At 34.6% G+C, this 21,448-nt stretch overlaps 1 protein-coding gene across 6 annotated transcripts in view; it reads right to left on the bottom strand.

Annotated features, from left to right (window-relative positions):
* Window positions 1-21,448, bottom strand: part of MEI4 (meiotic double-stranded break formation protein 4) — a 145,870-nt gene that overhangs the window by 24,542 nt on the left and 99,880 nt on the right. For 5 of the 6 annotated variants that reach the window (XR_014953642.1, XM_031504411.3, XM_077782323.2 and 2 more), the window contains one exon: window positions 13,229-13,360. The exons of the other annotated variant lie outside the window; for it this stretch is intronic. Coding sequence is in view for 4 of the 5 variants with exons in the window: in XM_031504411.3 (XP_031360271.2) it covers window positions 13,229-13,360 (132 nt within the window). In the remaining variant the exon portion in view is untranslated. The remainder of the gene's footprint in view (window positions 1-13,228; window positions 13,361-21,448) is intronic. 6 annotated transcript variants of the gene reach the window in all.

Raw genomic sequence — 21,448 nt, 5'->3', positions numbered from 1 at the left:
GGTCTTTAAATTTTGAATTTAGTAGTATTCAGAATTACTATTAGACCACGAGTTCTAGGAAAAGAATTAGTTTCCTGCAGATGGATTTCTTCCTCAAATAAATATTTTAAAAAATAGATAATACATAGCAAAACAAAACATTATTTAGTCAGTACTACTGATTTGAGCTGATTCAACATAAACCTGGTTGGACAATTGCTTACAGTTCATTCATAATTTCTCTAATTTACTATACAATTATATTTTATATATTGCCCTATATAACTTTATATAACTATATAACTTTATGAACCTATAATACTATTTCAGCATATTCTATCAATCTTGATTAGAGATTTTTCTTGGGTTTTGCATTGTTTTGGTTTTTTATTAGCTGTTACAGTTGAAATTCTTTGAAATGCTATTCAGTGAACACAGCTGTAATTACTCATTACTCAGATCCTTATGTGTAACTGTGCACAACTCTCTAAGGTCTCGATCAGTGGTGCAGGTCTTCATCTCCTTTTTTTTTCCTCCCAGTTTCCAAGCCTTCTCTTAATATTACCATTTCCTCCATCTTTAGACATAAATTATATTATACACAGGTGTTACATTGAATACTGAATATTAGCAGGGACATCAGAAGTAATCTGTCAGGCAAACACAGAATTCACAGGACTCCAAATATGAAATCCCCAAAAGGCTCCCTCTGATGCAAACCAGTCACTTCCATGCAAAAATTACCTGTTTAACATGCCAGCCAGGACACATCTAATCTACATCCTGAATTTTTATTACTGCCTGAAGAAGAGAGTTTTAACCTCCTGCAATTTGACATCCTGAGAGTGGGATGTGTTAGTTGTTTTCTAAAATGAGTAAAATTTTGTACATTTCTTGTAAAGCCTCTTTGCTGACCTACTAGCATTAATTATTACACCCTTATTATAACAATCTCCCCAAAACTTGCATTCACTCTCTTAGAACAGTATTGCAATTTCTTCTAGAACTCAGAAGTAGGGGAAATCTTCAGCATAGCTCTGCCTCCTTTTTCCCCCTTTATGAATATTTTGACCATAATTATTTATGTTGATATAATATAAAAAACATCATTTAAGAGCTCAGATTTATGGCTGAAATGGTGCTGAAGTGTTTAATCCCACCTCTCACCCTGAGATATGTTCAAGTATACTTATGTCACCTCCAAAATATACTCATAATTAATGTATTCTGTACTTCAATAAGTTTGACTTCTAAGCTTAATCAACAAGTAGGTTTCTTCTTGCTCACACCAGTAAACAAAAGGACTACTCCTTGTTTAACAATTTTTCATGTTCTGGGAGGCAATTACAACTTTTCTTCCCCCTTAGTCCTCTCTTCCACATTATTTTATGGAAACTAACATTTTGTTAACAATATATCTTAACACATTGAACATGCACACAAAGAATCCCATAAAGATTATAAAAGATGGAAATGCCCAATTCTATGATTTATTGTATTTTTAAATTGGTGCAAAACTTTAAAAACAAACCCAAATCACAAATTAACCAATAATATTTGATTTTAGTAATCATAATTTATTTTTGACATTTTGATCAACTCTTGCTCATACATCATATGTTGCCTAGTTAATATACTAGCACACTTAAAAAGAATACTACATTACAATTATAATGACTATTGGGCAAGATTTCACAATCTTCATCACAAAATACCTTTTACTGCTTGGCCTATTTAGCAACACTATCTGTAGAAAACTGATGAATTTTGAGAAATATAATAATAATTGTTATATTATTTCAAAAGTTACACTTTAAAGGTGATTAGTTATGCTGTATAGCAAATAAAAAATATTATTCCCTAAAAAAGATAATTCTGTAAGCAGTTTAATTCCCATGTGACTCTCTAAAGTCATTAGAGGAGTAGAAGCTGTCTTCCTTGTTGGTAATCTTAAATCATGTATAAGGAGAATCTCAGCAGCTTTATGTTTTCCAGGAAAGTTAACTTCCTCTACTTTTTCTACAGTGGTATATACACTCTAGAGAAACATACACGTTTAGAAAGAGCTGTCTTTTGCATGATAATTAATTTTTAAGAACCCATGACCATGAAAGACTGTATCTTGAATAACCCACAGACTGAAATTGGCTCCTACATTACAAAAACATAGGTATGAACTTCTAATTAATTAAATTCAGACACTCAAATTTAAGTAGATTCTTCTTCCAAGCTAAGCAGAGTTGAGCAGTTCTTGAGCAATCACCATGCAAAAGTAGTGGGACACATTCCAAAGGTTGACCAAAGCATTCACTAGCCGAATCATGAAACATAGAGGAAATAAAGGTCTACGATTCAGACTATGTTCTTTAATATGCAAATAATGATGTTATTTATTTTATATAGTTCCTTAATGTACTACTAGCTCCCAGCTTTTGCTGGGAATGGCAATTTTAAATCCATATAATGGCACTACAATCCTAATTTGTTTCTTTATGCCTACAGGTGTTCAGCTGCGATTTGGTTTTTTTGGTTTATTCTTCTTTTTGAAACGGGTTCTTGCTTCTGCTACTATAGAGAATGGATGATGCTCAATTAGAAGAAATATTGTTCAGTATTTTTTCTGTTCTTATTATATGCATGGGCATGAAATGTGTAGTATTCAGTCTCTGCTCTAAATACAGAATTAATACTTTTTTAATGATAATTATTTATATAACCCCACACATATCACAAATATTACTTTAACTTCATAAATGCTTTTAGAGTGAGGTAATGCCTTCCTACTTTTAAGAAAGAGTATTTTCAGTGTAGCTGCTAATGCATTCATGGCTGTCTAGGACATGATTTTACAATGCCTGCTATTGCACAGAAATGCATAAATTCAAAGCAAAGCCCATGCTGGCTTCTGTGAAAACTGTGGGCACTTATGTCTTTCTCTTCACAAAAATGGTCTGAGGAAGATATCTACAGAAAAAAAAAGTTTCAGTCTGAATGATAAACTTTTTCCAAAATTTATAAGCTGAAAAAAGCTCTAATGACAGAAAACACTATCATTTACCTCATCTACAATGTGGGTGAATTTTACCATGTGAGAATTGATTATTGTGCCTTGCTTCTGAGACAGAAAAGTATTCTTTTCACATTATACCTGAAAATTTATTCTGTTTTCAGCAGATGGTACAATAATGTCTTTCAACAATACAGCATTTAGCTGACAGAAGTACAACCCACTAGACTAATCTTGCTATCAATATTGGAAATACTAACTGGAATTATACACCATTTACTTTTGAGAAAAACATACCAGTTACCTAGAATTACTTCTCATTTTCAGCGAGAAGAGTTTTCAAGCTTAAAAATGCCTTGCCCTCTTCAGCCCCAAACTTCTGGTGTTACCTTCTCCTGGCTACAATGGAGCTAAGAGTCTGTGAAAGATACACAAGGTTTAATATGTAATCAGGTCTGAGAAGAAAAAGGAAGGCAATTATGATGGCGTTTAGGTGGCTGAAAGGGAGGTGTGATAACATCAAAGACCTAGCAGTAGCACAATAGTACCAGATAATAAGAATATCTAGATGGATACAGAAGGAAGGTTAATCACAGTGAAAGATCACCATGTTGATGACTCTTGCTCTTGGCAAACACTGCTCTAGATGTAATTTGAGATCTCAGTAATCCTTGGTCATTTACTTGTTCTCTCTGCATGGCCTATAAAACAGCACTTTACCTCCCACGGAAGCAAAAAAAAAAAAAACAAAAAAAAAACAAACAAACAAACAAAAAAAAACCATATTCTCTGAAATGAGCAGATACAAAGGTTCATCAAGCTTATCATATAAGCTGCACACTTCCCAACTAAACTACACATCCAGGTGAAAAACAAAACAGCTCCTAAAAGATCCAAGTATTACAGTTTCTAGATAAATAATTTTGCTAGCTTGCTTAAGTTATTCAAGACCCTTCTTAAATCAGACAAGTTCTAAATTAAACATAGAAAGAAGCTAATGTGTTGCTTTCCTTGAAACTTCTTCCTTCATTAAAATAATTTAAAAATAACAAGAAAAAATATATGGAACATACTTAAATATAATTAGTTCTAGCTGTTATTCAAGGTCCCTCTGAAATATTTTTCAGTCCTGGAAGGCTAAGGGCTAATTTAGTGGGTTATGTGCTATCCTCTAGGTGGGTTATGTGCTATTTCTTAGGTGTATGAAAGGTTTTCTACAGGAAGTTTGAGAAAAATGAGGAGTTTCAGAGCATGTCTCAATATTCACCTTATGTTTCCATAAACTGATAATTATACCTTCACTAGTTTGTAACTCTTAGAGTGTTACTAAAGCTCCTATAAGCTTTCCTGCAGTATTACTCCTTCATAGGTAGAAAAATTACTTGCCTCTCTCTATATGACATAACATATTTTCTTTAGGATGTCAACTAATTTGCAACTATAATCTCATATCTAGAAAATGTACCCAACATATTAGGTTTAGAGATGACACAACAGCAGAAGTCATGGACACACCAGAGGACTGTGCTACCATTCAGAATGATCTTAAAAGGCTGGACAAACTGGCAAAAAGAAATCCTGAGTTGTTGCAAATAGAAGTGCAAAAAATGCTTTGAGCAGGTTGTTATATTAGATAATTTCCAGATGTTGTTTCCAACCTTTTCCATTCCACACTTTGACGATCATTCAATGAATTTACTCTAAGTTAATCAACAGGACTGAATCATAGTTAAAATAATCAAATTGTGTAGGAAGAAATCAAAATGGTTAACTTATTCAGTTACTCTAAACTAAGCTTTTTTTATAACTTATGCCAATAGGCAGAAATACTACTTAAATTTTTAACTCTATTACTCCACTCTCTCGTATTTATCATACACAATTCACCATAGTATTCTGTATAAAATGTTGTAGCTAGGCTTAGCAAAAGATCTTTGATTAAATGATGAAGCTCCATCAAGCATTCTTGAAAACTGCAAGTTCAGCTAGAAGTTTAATAATCTGAAAACTCAAGAGGCACTAGTACTAACTTTTAATGAAAGAATTCATTATAAAGATGAAACAAAGCCCAAACAATCTTGTTTCAAGACAATACACCCAGAGGTTTAATTGAGCTTTGCCAACTCAATTCCAGGAATGACAGATGCCAAGAAATTCTAAACATACAAGTTACATCTTCAAAGTCTGCACTATAATCATGCAACCTAGAGTGTTATTGTCTATGAGAATGGAGAAATAATAATATATTTTTCTTCTATTTTTCTAATTTTTCTGCTCTATGCATTTGACTTCTCCCTGTGTGAATTACTATTACAATCAAGTGAAAATAATCCTTTCTTATATAATAGGAAGCTAAACTGGAGTGGATTCAAGAAAGTTATTTTCTAGAACTACTTTTAATTCTGTAATGTTGGTGCTACATGCATTTCAAATGTATACTTTAGCAGAAAATAAATAATTCTACAGGACATGCAACACAAATTGTGCTGCCATAAATTCTTCTGTAATACTATATGTGTGCAAGTGTGCATTGATAATTGTGGTTCAACTCAACAGAGGTATCTGGTTATCTGCCTTACAAGTTCAAGACTGCAACCAGCAATGTCTTAATCCTCAATCTAATCAAGCCATATAAATAATATATCCTACCTGAGAACACTTCAGCTTCTCTTTCAGGAACACCTCCAACTTCAGCAAAATGTCCTCTGCTGCACAAATCTTGGACATCCAAGCCGTACATGAATCCAGCAGCTCACATAATTAACACACAGATCTAAACACACTTAGCTGCTGCTCTCTTTCTCCTTCACCACAAACCTAATCCAGTATCCCATCTCCATATCTCCAAAGTCCCCGTGAGTACCAAACTCACTCTTACTCTGATCAGGTCCACCACATTAGCTGCACTGAATCAGTTGTGGACTGAGGCTACATCATCAGTGCCTACCAAAAACTGAACCCTCAGATCCCCAAGTCCTCAGCACAACAACCTTAAATCTATCTCTGATACCTTGTATAAAGATGTTCAGCTTTAGCTCATCCCAACCTATCTCCCTAAATTATATCTACACCAGAAATGCTGTCAATGTAGCAATGAATAGGAGCTGCTGCTGACACCAGTTGTGGAACCCATTTTCCCCTCTGGGCACAGAATTAATAGTGGTTTGCTGTTTTGCCAGATCAAGCTTTAACCAGTCAGGCAGAAGGATGTCACCCAAAATATATACTAAGTTTAAAATATGCTATAGAACCAGATTTAATCTTCCACATGTCTCAGCCATGCAAACCGTAATTTCAATGTTAGCTACAAAGCAAACTCTATGCAGCTAATACCCTTCATCCCTGATATAAACCTACTCTGTTAATAACTTCTGCATCAGTTAAATCCATGAGAGACAAATTCTGCTTGTTTCAGAGCCAAACTTGGAGCAGCAGCTCATTCTGACTGTGGCAGCAGCACTTGAACATTTTAGAAAGCACCAAACAAACATCAGTTAATCTTCCTGGTCTTTACAATAGTGATAGCTATGCATAAGCTTTATAGATAGATAAACACTGCTTTAAGTCTATTTTTAGCAAAACCAAATGAAACCAACAAAGGATGTTCCAATGGGGCAAGCTGATGTTCTAAGTCATTATGTACAGATCTGTCACATGTGTTTAGAGAGAAAACAGTGTGCAAAGGTAAGAAATCCAAGATATTGATGTGTCCTGTAAAATTGAATGTTTTGAAAGAAAGATGAAGTTATAGTTTTACACTAGTATCCTCTATAGCTCCATAGTTTCCATTTACATTTTACTATATTTATCTAAGATTTTAAGAAGAGTTTTAATTATAAGCTGTAGTTACTCTTCAAACAAAAAATCATTTTATCAGTGATTCCCAATTAGAAATCTAGGTCTATAACTCTTTATTTTTCTATTTTATGAAGATGTGGAATACTAAAGCAGACCACAAAGCCACTGACACAGGAACTGTGCATTTATAATTTATCCTAAAAAAGCATTTAGTGAAACTGTGTTAAAAGCATGCATAATGAAGATGTTAAACAATTCTCCAAAATAAAAAGCCAAAGGTAAATCTGTAACAAAATCTGTTACCTTTCCTGGAAATTGAACGTTTAAAAGCATATATGGTGTATGTGCTATTCACATAGACAACTGCAATACGCAAAAAGCATTAAGGAAGCAGTGCTCAATTTTCTGTAACATCATTCCATTTTGCAAATCATTGTCTGTAAGCAGGAATGCTCAATGAAGAAGGGAGCTTAAAAGGAACATTGAAACTATCTATTTGAAACCACAGGTTTAAGTAAAAATCAAATGATCTTCCAGACTAGCAGGTATACCAGACATGATGCTTTGTCCTTATTCATGTTCTGCTTTCAGGCATGCAAAAGAACTAAATGAGCTGTAAAGAAAGCAATAGGAAAAGGACAGTATTAACACTGAGAATAAGGAAGAAAAAGCAGCATGAACCTACATTTTGAAAAAGGTGTAATGAAAGCTTTACTGCACCAGAAATTAAAATAGGCAATTTCATTTATTTTATAATCATGTTATTTTTGGTTCTGTTGGGTTTTGGCTTATGGGATTTTTTAGTTTTGGTGTTGTTTTTTTTTTTTTAAACCTGACTTTGAAACAAGATTTCCAGAGATATTACTTAGCAACTTTTTGAGATATATTTAATTAAGGCATATTTAATTAAGCCTTTTTCCTTTTTCCAGTATTATGTTTCCATGAATGACATGATTCACCAATATTAAGAGTTATAATACCCTAGTTGACAGAGTTCTGCTCATGTAATCGATATTTGCTGCTTCTGTTCCCAAACACATCTGAGCTTTTCTGATTACATGTCATCCTCAATTTTGCCAAGCACCTATGTGTAGTCAAAGCCCTGCTACCTTTTAGTTCTGTAGGAACACTTCTAAACTCCTTTCTCCATAATGGCATCATTTCTAGATAATATGAGAGGGAAGAGAAAACTGCGTGAACCATTTGTCATTTTCCAGTTCTGTCGGACATGTAAGCATCTTAAAATCTAATCTGTAATAAGGGATGACATGTGCAGCAAAAGCATATCCTTCAAAGGTGTATGGAACTCTTCTAGCATATACCAAGTCTTGACTGATTCTTTCATTTCTGCCTTTCAGGGAAGAGATTTACATATTTGCAAAACTGTATCTCCACACTAGGTATATAAGAAAAAAATGCAGATCCACTAATTATTCTATCCATCCATTATTTCCTTTGTTATCAGTAGCATCAGCAGTTGCATGGAATAAAAATTACATTTACTCAGAGATCTATTTTGCACCATCTTTAACAATTTACAGTTTGAAATACGCTACAATCTGTGCTTACAAGCATAACAAGGAAAGAAATTACAACTTAAAAAGGATGAACAGATGTCCAAATGCAAGTTGAATTATTTTCATAAGGTCTACATTTTTTTCTACCTAGGTAAAGTATTATTAATCTGATGTATCAGCAAAAGTCAACAGTAGAAATTTTAAAAAGCCAAATATACTTGATAGTCATTTTAGTACCTCAAACAACAGTAGACTGCAAAAGGTATTCAGCTTCTTTAGCTGCATAATATTCTCAGTTGTTTTTTCTTATTAACTATTTCAGACATTTTCTATCATAGTTGGGAAAAAAGTAGTATAGCTTTTTTTCCTTACCCATAGGAAACCTTTATTGCAATGTATATAAACTTATGTTTGAAGAGATTAGACATATGGCATAAATGAAGTGAACTTCCTGGAAAGAGGAGCTTGTCTGAAGAATTCCCTACATCACATCAGACACACTTGCCTTCAGAATAAAGCATATGGTGTGTACCACACCTGCCCAGAGCAACCAGTGGATACAGAATGGATACATGGAGAAAAGCTTATGAAGACGCTCTGACATTAATAGTTCAGTTCTCAGTACTTTAAACCTTTTGATCATCTAGCTGAACCCAGCTACAGGAAAACTCCATTTTCCCTTATGAACTGATTACCAACTGAGCTAGTCCAAACTGGCATTCACAAAGTCTCTAATTTGCAGGCCAGCTTGGAAAAAAAAAAGTCTCTCCAGCCACAGGAATATTTCAGCCCTTCATTTACTTCCATATAGAGCTGTTCTGAGCAGTTTGACATCCCAGTGACAAGCCTTTTACCTATACAGTGCTGAATAGCACTGAAAATCTTGGGAAATACTCAGAATCATAGTGCTTCTGTGCTCCTCTTGGTTCTTCTGCAGTGGCCTGCACAGACTGCTGGTTTTATGGGTCTTCCTGTTTAGAGACACATGCATCGGACACACCAGGGCTGAAAGCATCTTACAGGAAGCTCCAACCCACATATCCTGTACAATCCATCATCATCAGTCACCAGCCTCTTGTGGACACTAATAGAATTCGAATACATGATAACTAACATAACTTATTAATTACAGTAACTAAAATATAACTTGTTCCGAACATCTAACAGTGTTATTTACATATGTTTGTCAGTGTACAGACAGAAGTATGCTTTGCATGACTACCTGTTACAATGCTCTGCAGGATCAGGTCTTCGCTCAAATAACATTTCTTGACCAGAACATCCAGAAAGCTATTTTTGCAGAGATATTATGGGATTTTCATCCCTTAACTTTGGAATTTTTTAACATAAATATCTGCATTTCAAGTTATCAACTAATATGTTCTTTCTCAGAGCCAGAAGAAAGAAGCAAACAACTCTAGGATCAATTATGATAATTATGTATGAGAACATAGGTTGGACAAGAAATTACTTTTCCCTTCCCTTGACTACAATGGAAAGTTAAAGTAAGAAAGTCAGATGGAAATATCATAGAAATCTGAATTCAAGTAAGACAAATCCCACCTTATGTCTACCTCCTTTGGATCTTTTGAGTCAAAGCTGCTTTGTTGTAATGAGCCCAATTCTCAAGAATTTCTGTAACATTCAACAAAGCCTTGCATGACTATCTATCTTCATGTTGGCAAATTTTTAGCTAATCTTAGCTGCTTGGTTGACTTTTACAAGAAGTAGACAGCAAGGTCTTCTACATATACCTAAACAAAAGAGGATTAATCTCATCCTTTATATCCTCTGCCATTCACTTCAGGTGACAAGTCAGCACCCACATCTGAATTTGGACTTAATGCTTACTACATATAATATTGAGAATTACATAGAATTTGGTGCTTTGATTACAAAACCCCAAATAAACAGCTATATAGTGTACAGATTTTGTGATATAACTATTTTAAAGTGTCAAAAAAGTAAAAATGGTATATAGAAAGTAATGTGATATAAAACTTGGGTAATGCTACCCAAGCTATGCATCAGCAATTACTGAATAACAGAGCTTTCCAAAACCTCATAGTATGTCTTTCTTTCCTATTTCAAAATCTATTTTCTGGTTTCTAATTTTCTTTTACAGAATTCTTGGAATTAATACTGTGGGGGTTAAAATGAGTGGTAAACCACTATGTGCCTTTCATTCCTGGGCTTCTGTCATTGTAAGTTATAACAAAGGAAGATTTGCTATCATGAGGTCAACATTTGAAAATTAATCCATCTTCCACAGTATCTGAAATCTTTGACTCTGAAATCTTCTGAAAGGATTTAACCAATTAGAAAACAACATAAAAATATTCAGAGTAATCTCTATATTCTTCTGTTGTAGTTTATTTGAAACACTCTTCAACAGACAACCTAATTTTTTAATTTGTAAAGCATGGGACACAGATAGTGCTTTAGAACTGTGGGTCATAGACTGATAACCTTGTTCCAAGAAAACACAGTTACAAACTCTCTAAAATCAGTCAGAACTGTAAAGTAAAATATTTTCAATATTTATCAAAGATGTATACACAAACCTGCAGGGGGTTGAGCTGAGTACACTTCCTACTGAAGACATAATGGAATATAAAGTTGCATATTCTTGAATTCATGCATTTGACAAACTACTTAGAACTTAGTTCAAGTCTTAATGAGGAAATTAAAACTGAAATGTTGAGCTATCTAGATGATTCATTTTAAAAAATTAAAAGGAATGCTGTTTTTATTCCAAGTCTGTGTTGGAAACCATCTTCAATTTAAAAAAAAATTATTACTATAAAAAATAAAACAGAAATTTGCTTGGATGAATAAGCTATTTTTTTCAATTTCTGTTTTCTATCAAATGTTCAGAAGTTAACTGCAAACTAACCTGGATACACGCCTTAGATAATTCTTTATTTCTCCTATGTGCCAAAAATAAAACTAACGAACAGTGAGGCAAAGCAAACCTCATGTATTTCCACACCCCTAATCATAACTAAAATTAAGAATCTCTAATTTGATTGTTTTAAATGGGAGATACTCTTTGCAATTAACAGCAGTTTTGCTTAAGTAACAAAACACAATTAGAATACTTGTCAGCTAATGATTATATGAAGTATTATCTTTCTCCAAACTCTAATTTGAGTATTTATGAGGAGTTTTTTTTTAAGCTGGTGGTTTTTTAATTTCAAATGGATATTGTATAATTAGATTTTATTATAGAACAAAAAAAAAAAAAAACTTTAATTATTTTTAGAACCATATCTACCAGAAGCCATGCTACACAAATTCAGAAACATTTGGAAGCAGGTCCATCAATCAGAATCATAAATCAGGCCATCAGAATGGAGTCTTATTGTGATACATTTCCAGAATACTATCACATACAGAATATATGAGGGTTTGTAAATGAACACAATACATCAGGACTAAATGTAAGAATGCATGAACTTTAAAAACACTGACTTCACCACAAGCAAACCAGAACTTCAGTTACTTTCCATACGTGTACTGCAGCTTTTCAAAGTCCTAGAGTGTCAGCTACAGATTGACAGATGCCCAGCTCCTGAGGCTTCACCAAATATGAAAGCAATAAAAATAATTACAGTATGGCAAGGTTAAGCAGTTCCATAGTAACTAACTCAGCAAAGCACAATGCTCAGTATGAGCTTGACATCACTGTGGAGAACTGAAAGGTTCTGTGTTGCCACTGGCAAAACACTAAAAAGAAAGAGGACTGATTCTGTTAAACAGGTGAGATTTAATAATGTTAAAAATTAACAACTGCTTTAAACGTAAAAAAACAATTACTGTTTTTTAATTACACACTATTCCCTATCCTTACAGTTGTTAAAAGTCTGTTGACTTTTGGTTGCCATCAATAAATCTTGTTTGCTAACAGTGACTTAAAATAAGGCATAACTCATTGTCTAATTCTTTCATAACTGGCATTTTCAGAATATGATTCAAACATACTAGAAATTTGGGTTGGCAATTACATACTCCCTCTCCAACAGTCCAAACTCACTACTACATCATATCCTAGAGAGTAAAAGAAAAAGTTAATACTGCTTAAGCAACACTTAAGCCTTTTGTTAGATTAGACAACAAAATAGAACAAATCTATGGTGAATGTTTTTGATATATATCAATAAATTTATTTTCCACCAAATAAAAAGTTTTTAGGATAGTGTAAAATCTAATTGCAATCCCAAGTGAAGCTGAACATTTTGCATAAAATACATATCAACACATACAAATATATGAAAAAATCTATGAAATCCGTATTTATTTCATATTTTTTTCCATTCTCTCTCTCTCTTTCCTCTATATTTTATTGGAAAAAAATTAATTTAAGAATAAATTTTACCAAAAGTTCTATTCTGCTCTTTATCTCCTACTCATTGTAACAAACTAAGAACAATACTATGTGCTAGATGACTTTTGCATAATGAAAATTCATAATCTGAAATAATAATAATGTGAAACATGAAATCTAATTCTGAAATAAAATAAACTAGCTGACTTTCCAGCTTTACATGAGCTAGAGAGAATACCAAAGTTGTATTGTCTGTTTAGCTGAATACAAAAGTTGCATTGCCTGCATAGTCAATAATTTATACATTGCACTGTCTTCTAACTCATTATTTCAAGTGTTTTGCAAATTATATAGCATGATCTAAAAACCTATACAGTCCATTTGTCATCCAGTCTGATAATTTTACCTTTCTGTAAAAATTTTACCTCTCTTTTTGGATTTGCTGTTTAAGGTAGCTCCTAGCATTTTCTGCGTTCTTAAATCTGAATATTCTGAATATACAATGATGCTTTTTTAACATTTTAAGAAACAAATAAATACAGCCAATACACTCCTCAACACCCCTCTTTGGCCTTTCACAAAAAGAAAAGATGACAGTACCTGGTGAGCCTGCAACAACTGCTCAGCAAACTGACGGACTTCCGACAGGAGAAAGGATATTAAAGAATTTCTTAGTATGCTGTTCCTTCCTAGCAAACCCAGAGTTTGTGATACAGAATGCAGTGCCTGAAACTAAAGAGAAATAACAGTAAATTTAATCTTTCAAAATGCATCTCAATCTTTTTTTATCCCAAAGGATTACTTTAAGTAGAAATGGGATTTACATATTAAAATGTTAAAGGAAAAAGTCCAATTAAAAAATTTAGTGTTTAAAATTCTATTGATTACAGGTATATGAGATCTATGAGAAATTGACGTCCATCCTCACAAGATTAACACTACAGGAAATTGCCATGGGAACAAAATCCTCCAAAAGTGTGAACTTGCCAGGACACCATTTTTCAGGATTAGATGTCATCATACCCATCTCCTCACATAGCAAATTTGTGACTATTCTGCACATACAGTTCTTCTGCTTTTCACAGCTAGACAAATAAATAAACAAATCCTTTGAAATTCAAACTTCTAAGCTGAGAACTGTACTAGAGTGTTCTGTCAATATAGTTATTAGGACAAAACTTAATGCTAACTCCTAGAAGATGATTAAATGACTAATGCTAACTGCTAGAAGGCACACTATGTATCTGTATGTATTTTCAAATTCAAACAATTCACCTTCATATTGTTCTTTAACAATGCATTTCTCCTGAACCACAAGAGGAGTGATGTAGACTTACATGAAATTTATGTTAGTAATTTTTTGCCACAGTGTCTTCTACTAAAAAAACCCAAAAAAACCTGTTTTCTTTGTTCCCTGAAATTGAAATAAATATCTATTATGTAATGAAGCATACTTCTCTACAAAGTACACAAGATTTTTGTATATGTAAATATACTGGAGTTAATTCAAAGGAGAAAAGAAGTAAGACATTATTATAATTACTATAATTTGTATTTTTATATAAATGCATGTCTCCTACAACATTAATATTCAGTAACTCTTTGTAAATGAGTATTTTTGACTGACAAAAGGATATTCTTACACAAATCTGTATGCCTAAGAATAACTATGATGTCTTAACCACTCAAAACAGATCACTGCATCCTATTAAGATTATACCTCCAGCCAACTCACATGTGCATACACATGCAGACATCTATCTAATTTATCTATCTATCTATCTATCTATCTATCTATCTATCTATCTATCTATCTATAGATATAGATATATGAATTAAAATACTTGCCTGCCATTTACAAGTTTGCATTGGATGAATCCTGCTGGAAAACTTTTCCAAAGACACAAAAGGCAGGAAGGTGTTCCAGGAGCAGTCAGCATGATTTTTATTCAGGGGAAACATTTACTTTGACTTTACTATGGTTTTCAACACTGTCTCATGTAAAATTGTCACTGACCAAATTTTTGGGCTAGGTAAGTGAACAGCAAGGTGGACTGAAATCTTTTGCTGTAGAACCCATTAATTAGGCAGCTTTACATTTACAGTTCTTGCTTGACTGCCTGATCAGCAGTTGATGCAAAGTCTATTTACCAGCCTCTTCCAGATAAAGAGTTGAATCACCTTGCTTATCCTCTTCCCAACACAAGACTCCTATGCACAGTCAGAATAATCCAACTTTAATAAAACTTTGCTATCAATCATCTCACTTCTGCATGTAATCTCAAAACAAGTATCAAAAGAAATCTACAAAAGACACACAAGTCTGAAGTTCAGATTCAAATCTGCATGCAGAGATACAAAGAAACTCCTTCTATTAAAAAGAATTCATAAATTGTACACATACAGCTTTGAAAACCTATGTAATTAAAATCATTCATCAACATATACACCAAAGAGTCTATAAATATGAAATGTGAATGAAGATGTGATAAAAATAGGTTTCTGAACAATTAAAATGATATGAAGGGATAATATAATGCATGCACCTACCTATGCTTTGAAGATATATGAATTAAAATGAGACTCATATACTGGAAATATATACCCTTCCAAACAAAACAATGACTTCTCTTTCTAAAAATAAAGTAGAAATCACCATTTTGAAAGTGTCTTCCACAGTATCTACTAGAAACAAGTTTGCAACAGCTGGATAGTTCTGCCTTGACAGCAACCGTATTTCCAAGGGTACAACTGATTCAACTCAAGGTTTAAAAAATGCTTTAAAAATAGCACATTTTTCAATAAAGTAGCCATTAATTTTTATTTCTTTTAATAAATTAAGGAGGGATACAAATTTTACAGTTCTGTATTTTCAGAGCATAACACTGAGTATATTTGCTAATTTGCCTTTGCCGCACAAGCAAACTAGGCAATCCAGAGCAGTTTTTCAAGGTAATCTCTCCCAAAGATCACAGTAAAACATGAATATTGTTATTTTTGTTTAAGCTCACTTCTATTTGCTTACATAATTTTTTGATAGATAATAAAGCAATGAAGTTTTTTGGTGCAATTATTAATGCTAGCAGCTGAGATTTAACTAAATAGAATCTTTCACAAAATTTCCGTATCTTTTATGGTTTGGAAAGAGTTGTCATTTTCTATTAGTACTTTTTGAGGACTAAATAACAGGACCTTGAAATTTATAGACTCAGCCTCTACTAAGAGAAGCAAATAGGTATTTTGTATTTTGTAATGGTGCCACTTAGGGTACTTGAGATATGAGTATCAATGGCACTGAAAAATGTCACTGGTGAATTTACTAATATTTAATAAGCATTGTTATTAAATGTATCCTTATATTAAAAATACTTCCCAGTAACATATTACAGAAAATGCACTGTAATTATATTTAATAAATATTAATACTGATTTTTAAAATCCCACTGATTTATTAAAAAGCATTGGTTTTACATTTTATCTTGGTGGATCTCTTAAATTCCTATAAGAATATTTTAAGAAAATAAGAGACAAAAAAGGTTAAAATAATGCTCATAGACTATATGCATCAAATGCATGCAGAACAAATTTGTAGCATATAAGCAATGAATCTGCAAATAGCAAACAAAAGACCTTGTTTTATAGCAATGCTCATGTATTGCTAATTATACTCTGGAAACATTCAAACAAAAAAAATCTAATAATATATAATTTTATTAAAGATAAAAGCATATGTTCAACTCTCTAGTCTATCCATGTTAAAAAGAAACAGAAATCTTTTAATCCCTTGGGCTTGTTTAATGTTGTACATGAAATAAAACCAATGCATTTCAAGAATCCTCAGGTAAAAGCAGTCAGAAAATTAGATTGTAAAAAGTATACCATTAGAAACAGGAAATAATGGAGCCTGGTTCACAGTTCAGGTCTCCCTAGCCCTCTCCCTAGAATCACCTCTCCCTAGCCCTCCGTAGCCCCAGGTTCTACTGTCTTCCCATGGTATTGCAGAGCAAAAGAGGGCAATGCTGTGACAGCAGCTGGGAAGGATGAGTGCATTGTCAACCTGGCTGTTGCCAAAATGAATATATAATGTCAACATTCAACTTATCTCAGGCATACTAACTTGGTCTCTCCTTCAGCTAGCTACAGATTTTAAAGACTACTTGGAGATATTATTGACCTTTCATTTCTTTCCAAGTGATTTCAAGCTGGCTATCAGAAGTTACTTGCAGAGGAAATGACTGATAACCAAAGCAGACAGCACACACACTGTTTCCCAGGAAACAGCATAAAAAACTTAAGGAATTTTTTTTTTCAAAGTCATTTATCCTCATGTTAGATTTTATTTAACACTGGATATCTAAAATTTCTGAGTTTAATTCCTTTGTGAGTTGCATGATTCACTACACCATGCAGCTGTGACAACTGCACCTTACTTTCTGTTTTGCTAATTTACAGTTTTTGTCCTAAGTAACAGCTCTCCTTCCCAATAAATTGATATATTTGGCAATACAGAACATGCAAATAATTATTGTAGTAATCCTCAAATTGTGAAATGTTACAAACAAAACTATTTTCACCTTTTATTTCACATTACTCTTGCCCATTTAGTCCAACCTGACTTCCACTCCTAATCATCAATGACAGTGGAAAAGCTCACTTTTATACAGAGAACATTACCACCCCTTTTCTTATCTTCACATTGCTTTCTTTGTTAATTGATGGTTGTCAAGTAACTCTTCCTGTTTACATGCCAATATTTCTTCTATCAGTCTCAAAAATTGATACATATTATTTCAACTCTTTGCTCTGTAGGCCACATCTCCAGCCCTTACTCTGTCCTTACCCCTTCATAGAATCATACTATCAGGAATGTAAAGGTTGGAAGGGACCTTAAAGATCATCTACTCCCAACCTCTCTGCCATGGGCAGAGACATCTCCCATTACACCAGGTTGCTCAAAGCCTTATCCAGCCTGACCTTGATCAGTGGCAGGCTTGGCACATCCACAGCTTCTAAGGGCAACTTGGTTCAGCACCCTACTGCCCTCACAGTAGAGAATTTCTTCTTAATATCTGGGCTAAATCTCCCCTCTTTCATAATCTTGTTCATGCTTTTCTCCATTCTTCTTAACCTAATGTTCTCCAAGTAGAACCATCAGTTGGCTTCACTGCTGCGGGTTGTCAGTGTCAGGCTTGTCCCTGGCAAGCTGTGGGTGATATGCAAAGATTAGAGTCATGGGATGCTAGTGAGGATCCTCTGCTGCTGATTCTGAAATGTGCTAGCCTCACTGAAGCACACTTACAGTCTTAGGGAGATGAGCCAGGGACTCCTGAGGCAACAGAAGCCAACAGAATAAGACCATGGAGGCAAATGTCTCAAAGGAATTCATGGGTGTTCCTCTAGGAAGGTGACATGGCTGAGAACTCAGCTGAGGTGCCTTTACACCAATGCACACAGAATGTGCAAAAACTGGAGGAGCTGGGAGCCACTGCGCTGCTAGAAAGCTACAACCTTGTTGCCATTACTGAAGCTTAGTGGGAAAAATCCCATGACTGAAGCATGATTATTGAAGGCTAAAGAGCCTTCATAATAGACAGGGGAGAAAAGAGAAACTGAGAGATTGCTCTCTGCCCCAAGAGCTAGACTGAGTGTGGAGAGCTGTCTTAGAAGAACATCCATGAGCAGCTTGAAAGCCTGTGGGCCAGAATCAGACACTGAGGCAACAAAGGGAACATTGTGACTGGGCTTTACCACATGCCCCTGATCGAGGGGAGTCTATTGACTTTTTGCAAGACGCATTAAGCTCACAGGCTCTTGTCCTGATGGGGAGCTTCAGCCCACTCAACATCTGCTCGGCAAGTTAACTTTGTCCTGTATTTCTTCTGTAATTGTAGCTTTAGTGTATGATGTGCATCAGTTGAGGCTGGCTGAAAGGGAAAGATGGACAACATTTTCTTTCATTCATTCTTGTCTAGTTACTTCTATGATTCCCTTTACTGAAGTAAATGAGGGTCAGTCAGTTTGGTGATTGCTTTAGACAGTAGCAATTTTCAAGACAGTGGATTCTGATTACCATTTGACTTAACTCTCTACATAAGGACAACAGATTGCTGAGAAAATTTAATTCAATAATCAAGAGATTCAAACATTGACTCTTACTAGACCTCAAAATCCATACAAATGAAGTGCTTTTCCCCTATAAAAGCAAAATCTTTTGGCTGATGAAAATGCACCCATAGTATTCCCCTTGGGACTCAATTAGGAAAACTGAAGCCTGCTCATTTTACACTTGAAAACCACCAGTGACATGAATAATTATTTTTAAATCTTGCTTGTCCCTAAGCAGGAAAGACTCTTGCAAACCAGTGAATTAAGTCCTGCCTTGGCTGTGGCTGACAAAAGATACTGCAAACCTATACACAGCTGGGGAAATTTATTGTCAACCACAACTAGCTGCAGCATGTATTAAATGCATACTGTTGCATGTATTCAAGCATCAGAGGAAGTTTATGACTACCCTCTTCCAGAAAAATTCAGTCATTAATGAATCATAAAAATTGTATCCTAGATAAGAAAAGATTCAAAACCATGGTTCTGATGAATGTGTGCTGTTTTAACTGCATAAGCACACATATACCTTTCTTTATATAATTGCCACTGAGATTTAAACATTTCTCTTTCTGCTTTTCAATATATTACTTTTCAACTTGTTATTTTCATGAAGAATTGTGAATTCTTTCTCACACAAATACGCAGTAAAGGCAGTAAAATACTACTTCAGAACGCCTGCATTTGGTTTTCTGTTAAATGTTATCAATCAATAGTAGTATTTTGAGCAGTGGCAATATTTTACATAAAGGCTTTTAGATGAACCATGAGAGAACAATTAAAATAAGTAGTAAAGTCCCAAACAGGATTAGAGAATTTCCTAAAACTATGTTGATGTCTCAGTGTCCCTCCAGATGCTGTCAATGCTAATAACTTCAAAACAACTACCCTAAAGGTAGCCAAGTTGGAAAAATAAAAAGGCTAAAAAAAAGGAAGGAAATATCACATAACCTTTGTGTGTGTGTTGCTTGACTGGAGCAGCAATTCATGACTTAACATCATCTTCAAAGTCAGTACTGATGTTTTAAACACAGCATGAGAAGAAGCAAACAACAACAGATCACTGAAACACATCTCTTCTTTCTAGGTCTTGCTTGAAAGATTATGAGCAAAATGGGCCAGAGAGATGAGGTCTTTGTTGAACAGGTCCCCAGCATAGCTCAACAATCCCAAAAGGAGTGTCTTTGTGTTTTGGTTAACTCCTTAAAACGTGAGGTCCAAGAAACACACACAGATCTCTGTAAAAAACCCAGGGTGAAGGCTAGGATCTTTTGGCCCGTAACAGACGCATTAGCCAGGCTCTGAATTACAGTATCAACTGCACTTAAAAGAAGAACAACCAGTGAACTGAATTGTCTACAGTGCTGACAAACTGACACCACTAAGGATCACACCACATAAATCCCACGTAATGCAGCACCCTGTGACGTACTTGGCCATGACAGCTTTGACCACAACTGAATGGCACTGAAAGAGTCTAAAGATAAACCAATTTTTCTTTTATCTCCAAAGTAATAAATAAGACTCTGCATTCCCTCACAATAACTTTGAAATTTCACACAGATGTATAGACAAGAGATGCAAATATGACACATATAAAGCATCTTAATTTCTGTTAGACAGATTTGTCTTATAAAGCTAATTCCATATATTATGAACCTACAGCAAGCCTAGAATCACCACAGGAGTCTTCCAGGCAAGCTCCAGGATGTTATCTCTGAAGTGCTTTACAACCATGAGCAAAATCTCCACCAGAAATACAAAAGACATATGCTACCCTAAACAGCACAGGATTTGGGAATCCCCAATGCCTCCAACTGTAGTATTTTTCTGATATAGGAGAAATGATCCCCTGTTTAGACACATTCTGGACAACAGATACAAACTTCAACAGAACAGGCACACTGCAGAGCCAGTGAGTGAGTGATGCAACTAGGAGCAGGAGAAACATACATTTTGCTGTGTCTCTGTGGAGGTGGATGAAGACAGACATTGTCAAATCTCAAGCAGGTACATTAATCAAAAAACAATGTTCCAGTTCTTCCTTTCTGAAGTTTCTACTCCACTGGAGCTGTAATTATGTACCATAGCTCCTACCAGAGTTTTCCACGCAAAATGTTTTCCCATGTTTTGTCAGATAGTAGAGTCCATTTGAAAGCCAGAGCCAGCAGCTCTGCCAACTGCATAGAATTGCAGTTTTATAGTACACTTTAGTCTGCTTGAAAGCAAGACTTGCAAGGAACCTACATAAATACAACAGTGGCTCTGCTGACATAGCAGAGTGTGTCAGTGGAGTGACTCAACACAAATAAACAACTTGCAAACTGAAAGGCAATACACACCCCTAAAAGGTCTCAGTGCTGAGGACTCAAAAACTGGTGATGAACAAAGCACTTGCACCTCAGATCAGGCATGACTGTCATACATTTTGCTGCATGAAAGCAACAGCTCATCTGTACCAGAGTTAGACACAGGGTCCTCAAGAACTTTTCTGTGGCAGACATACAGGGATGCAAAACCATGCCAGCAGAAGGTGCAAAGCTAGGCTTTGCACAGACAGTTGAACCTCTGAACATTCATACTTTGCCCTGAGAAGCTGTCACTTGGCTCCTTTTTTGAGATATTTCCAGAAGTTTTATTCCAAAAGATTATGTGTCCAACAACTGTGTGTATATTTCTGAGCTGCTCTCCAAACATGGAGGGAAAAGAGAAAAT

The sequence above is a fragment of the Lonchura striata genome, chromosome 3, assembly GCF_050655825.1.
Source record: "Lonchura striata isolate lonStrDom1 chromosome 3, ASM5065582v1, whole genome shotgun sequence".
NCBI lineage: Eukaryota > Metazoa > Chordata > Aves > Passeriformes > Estrildidae > Lonchura > Lonchura striata.
Note: the sequence above shows the minus strand (reverse complement) of the source record. Positions and strands in the feature narration are given on the sequence as shown.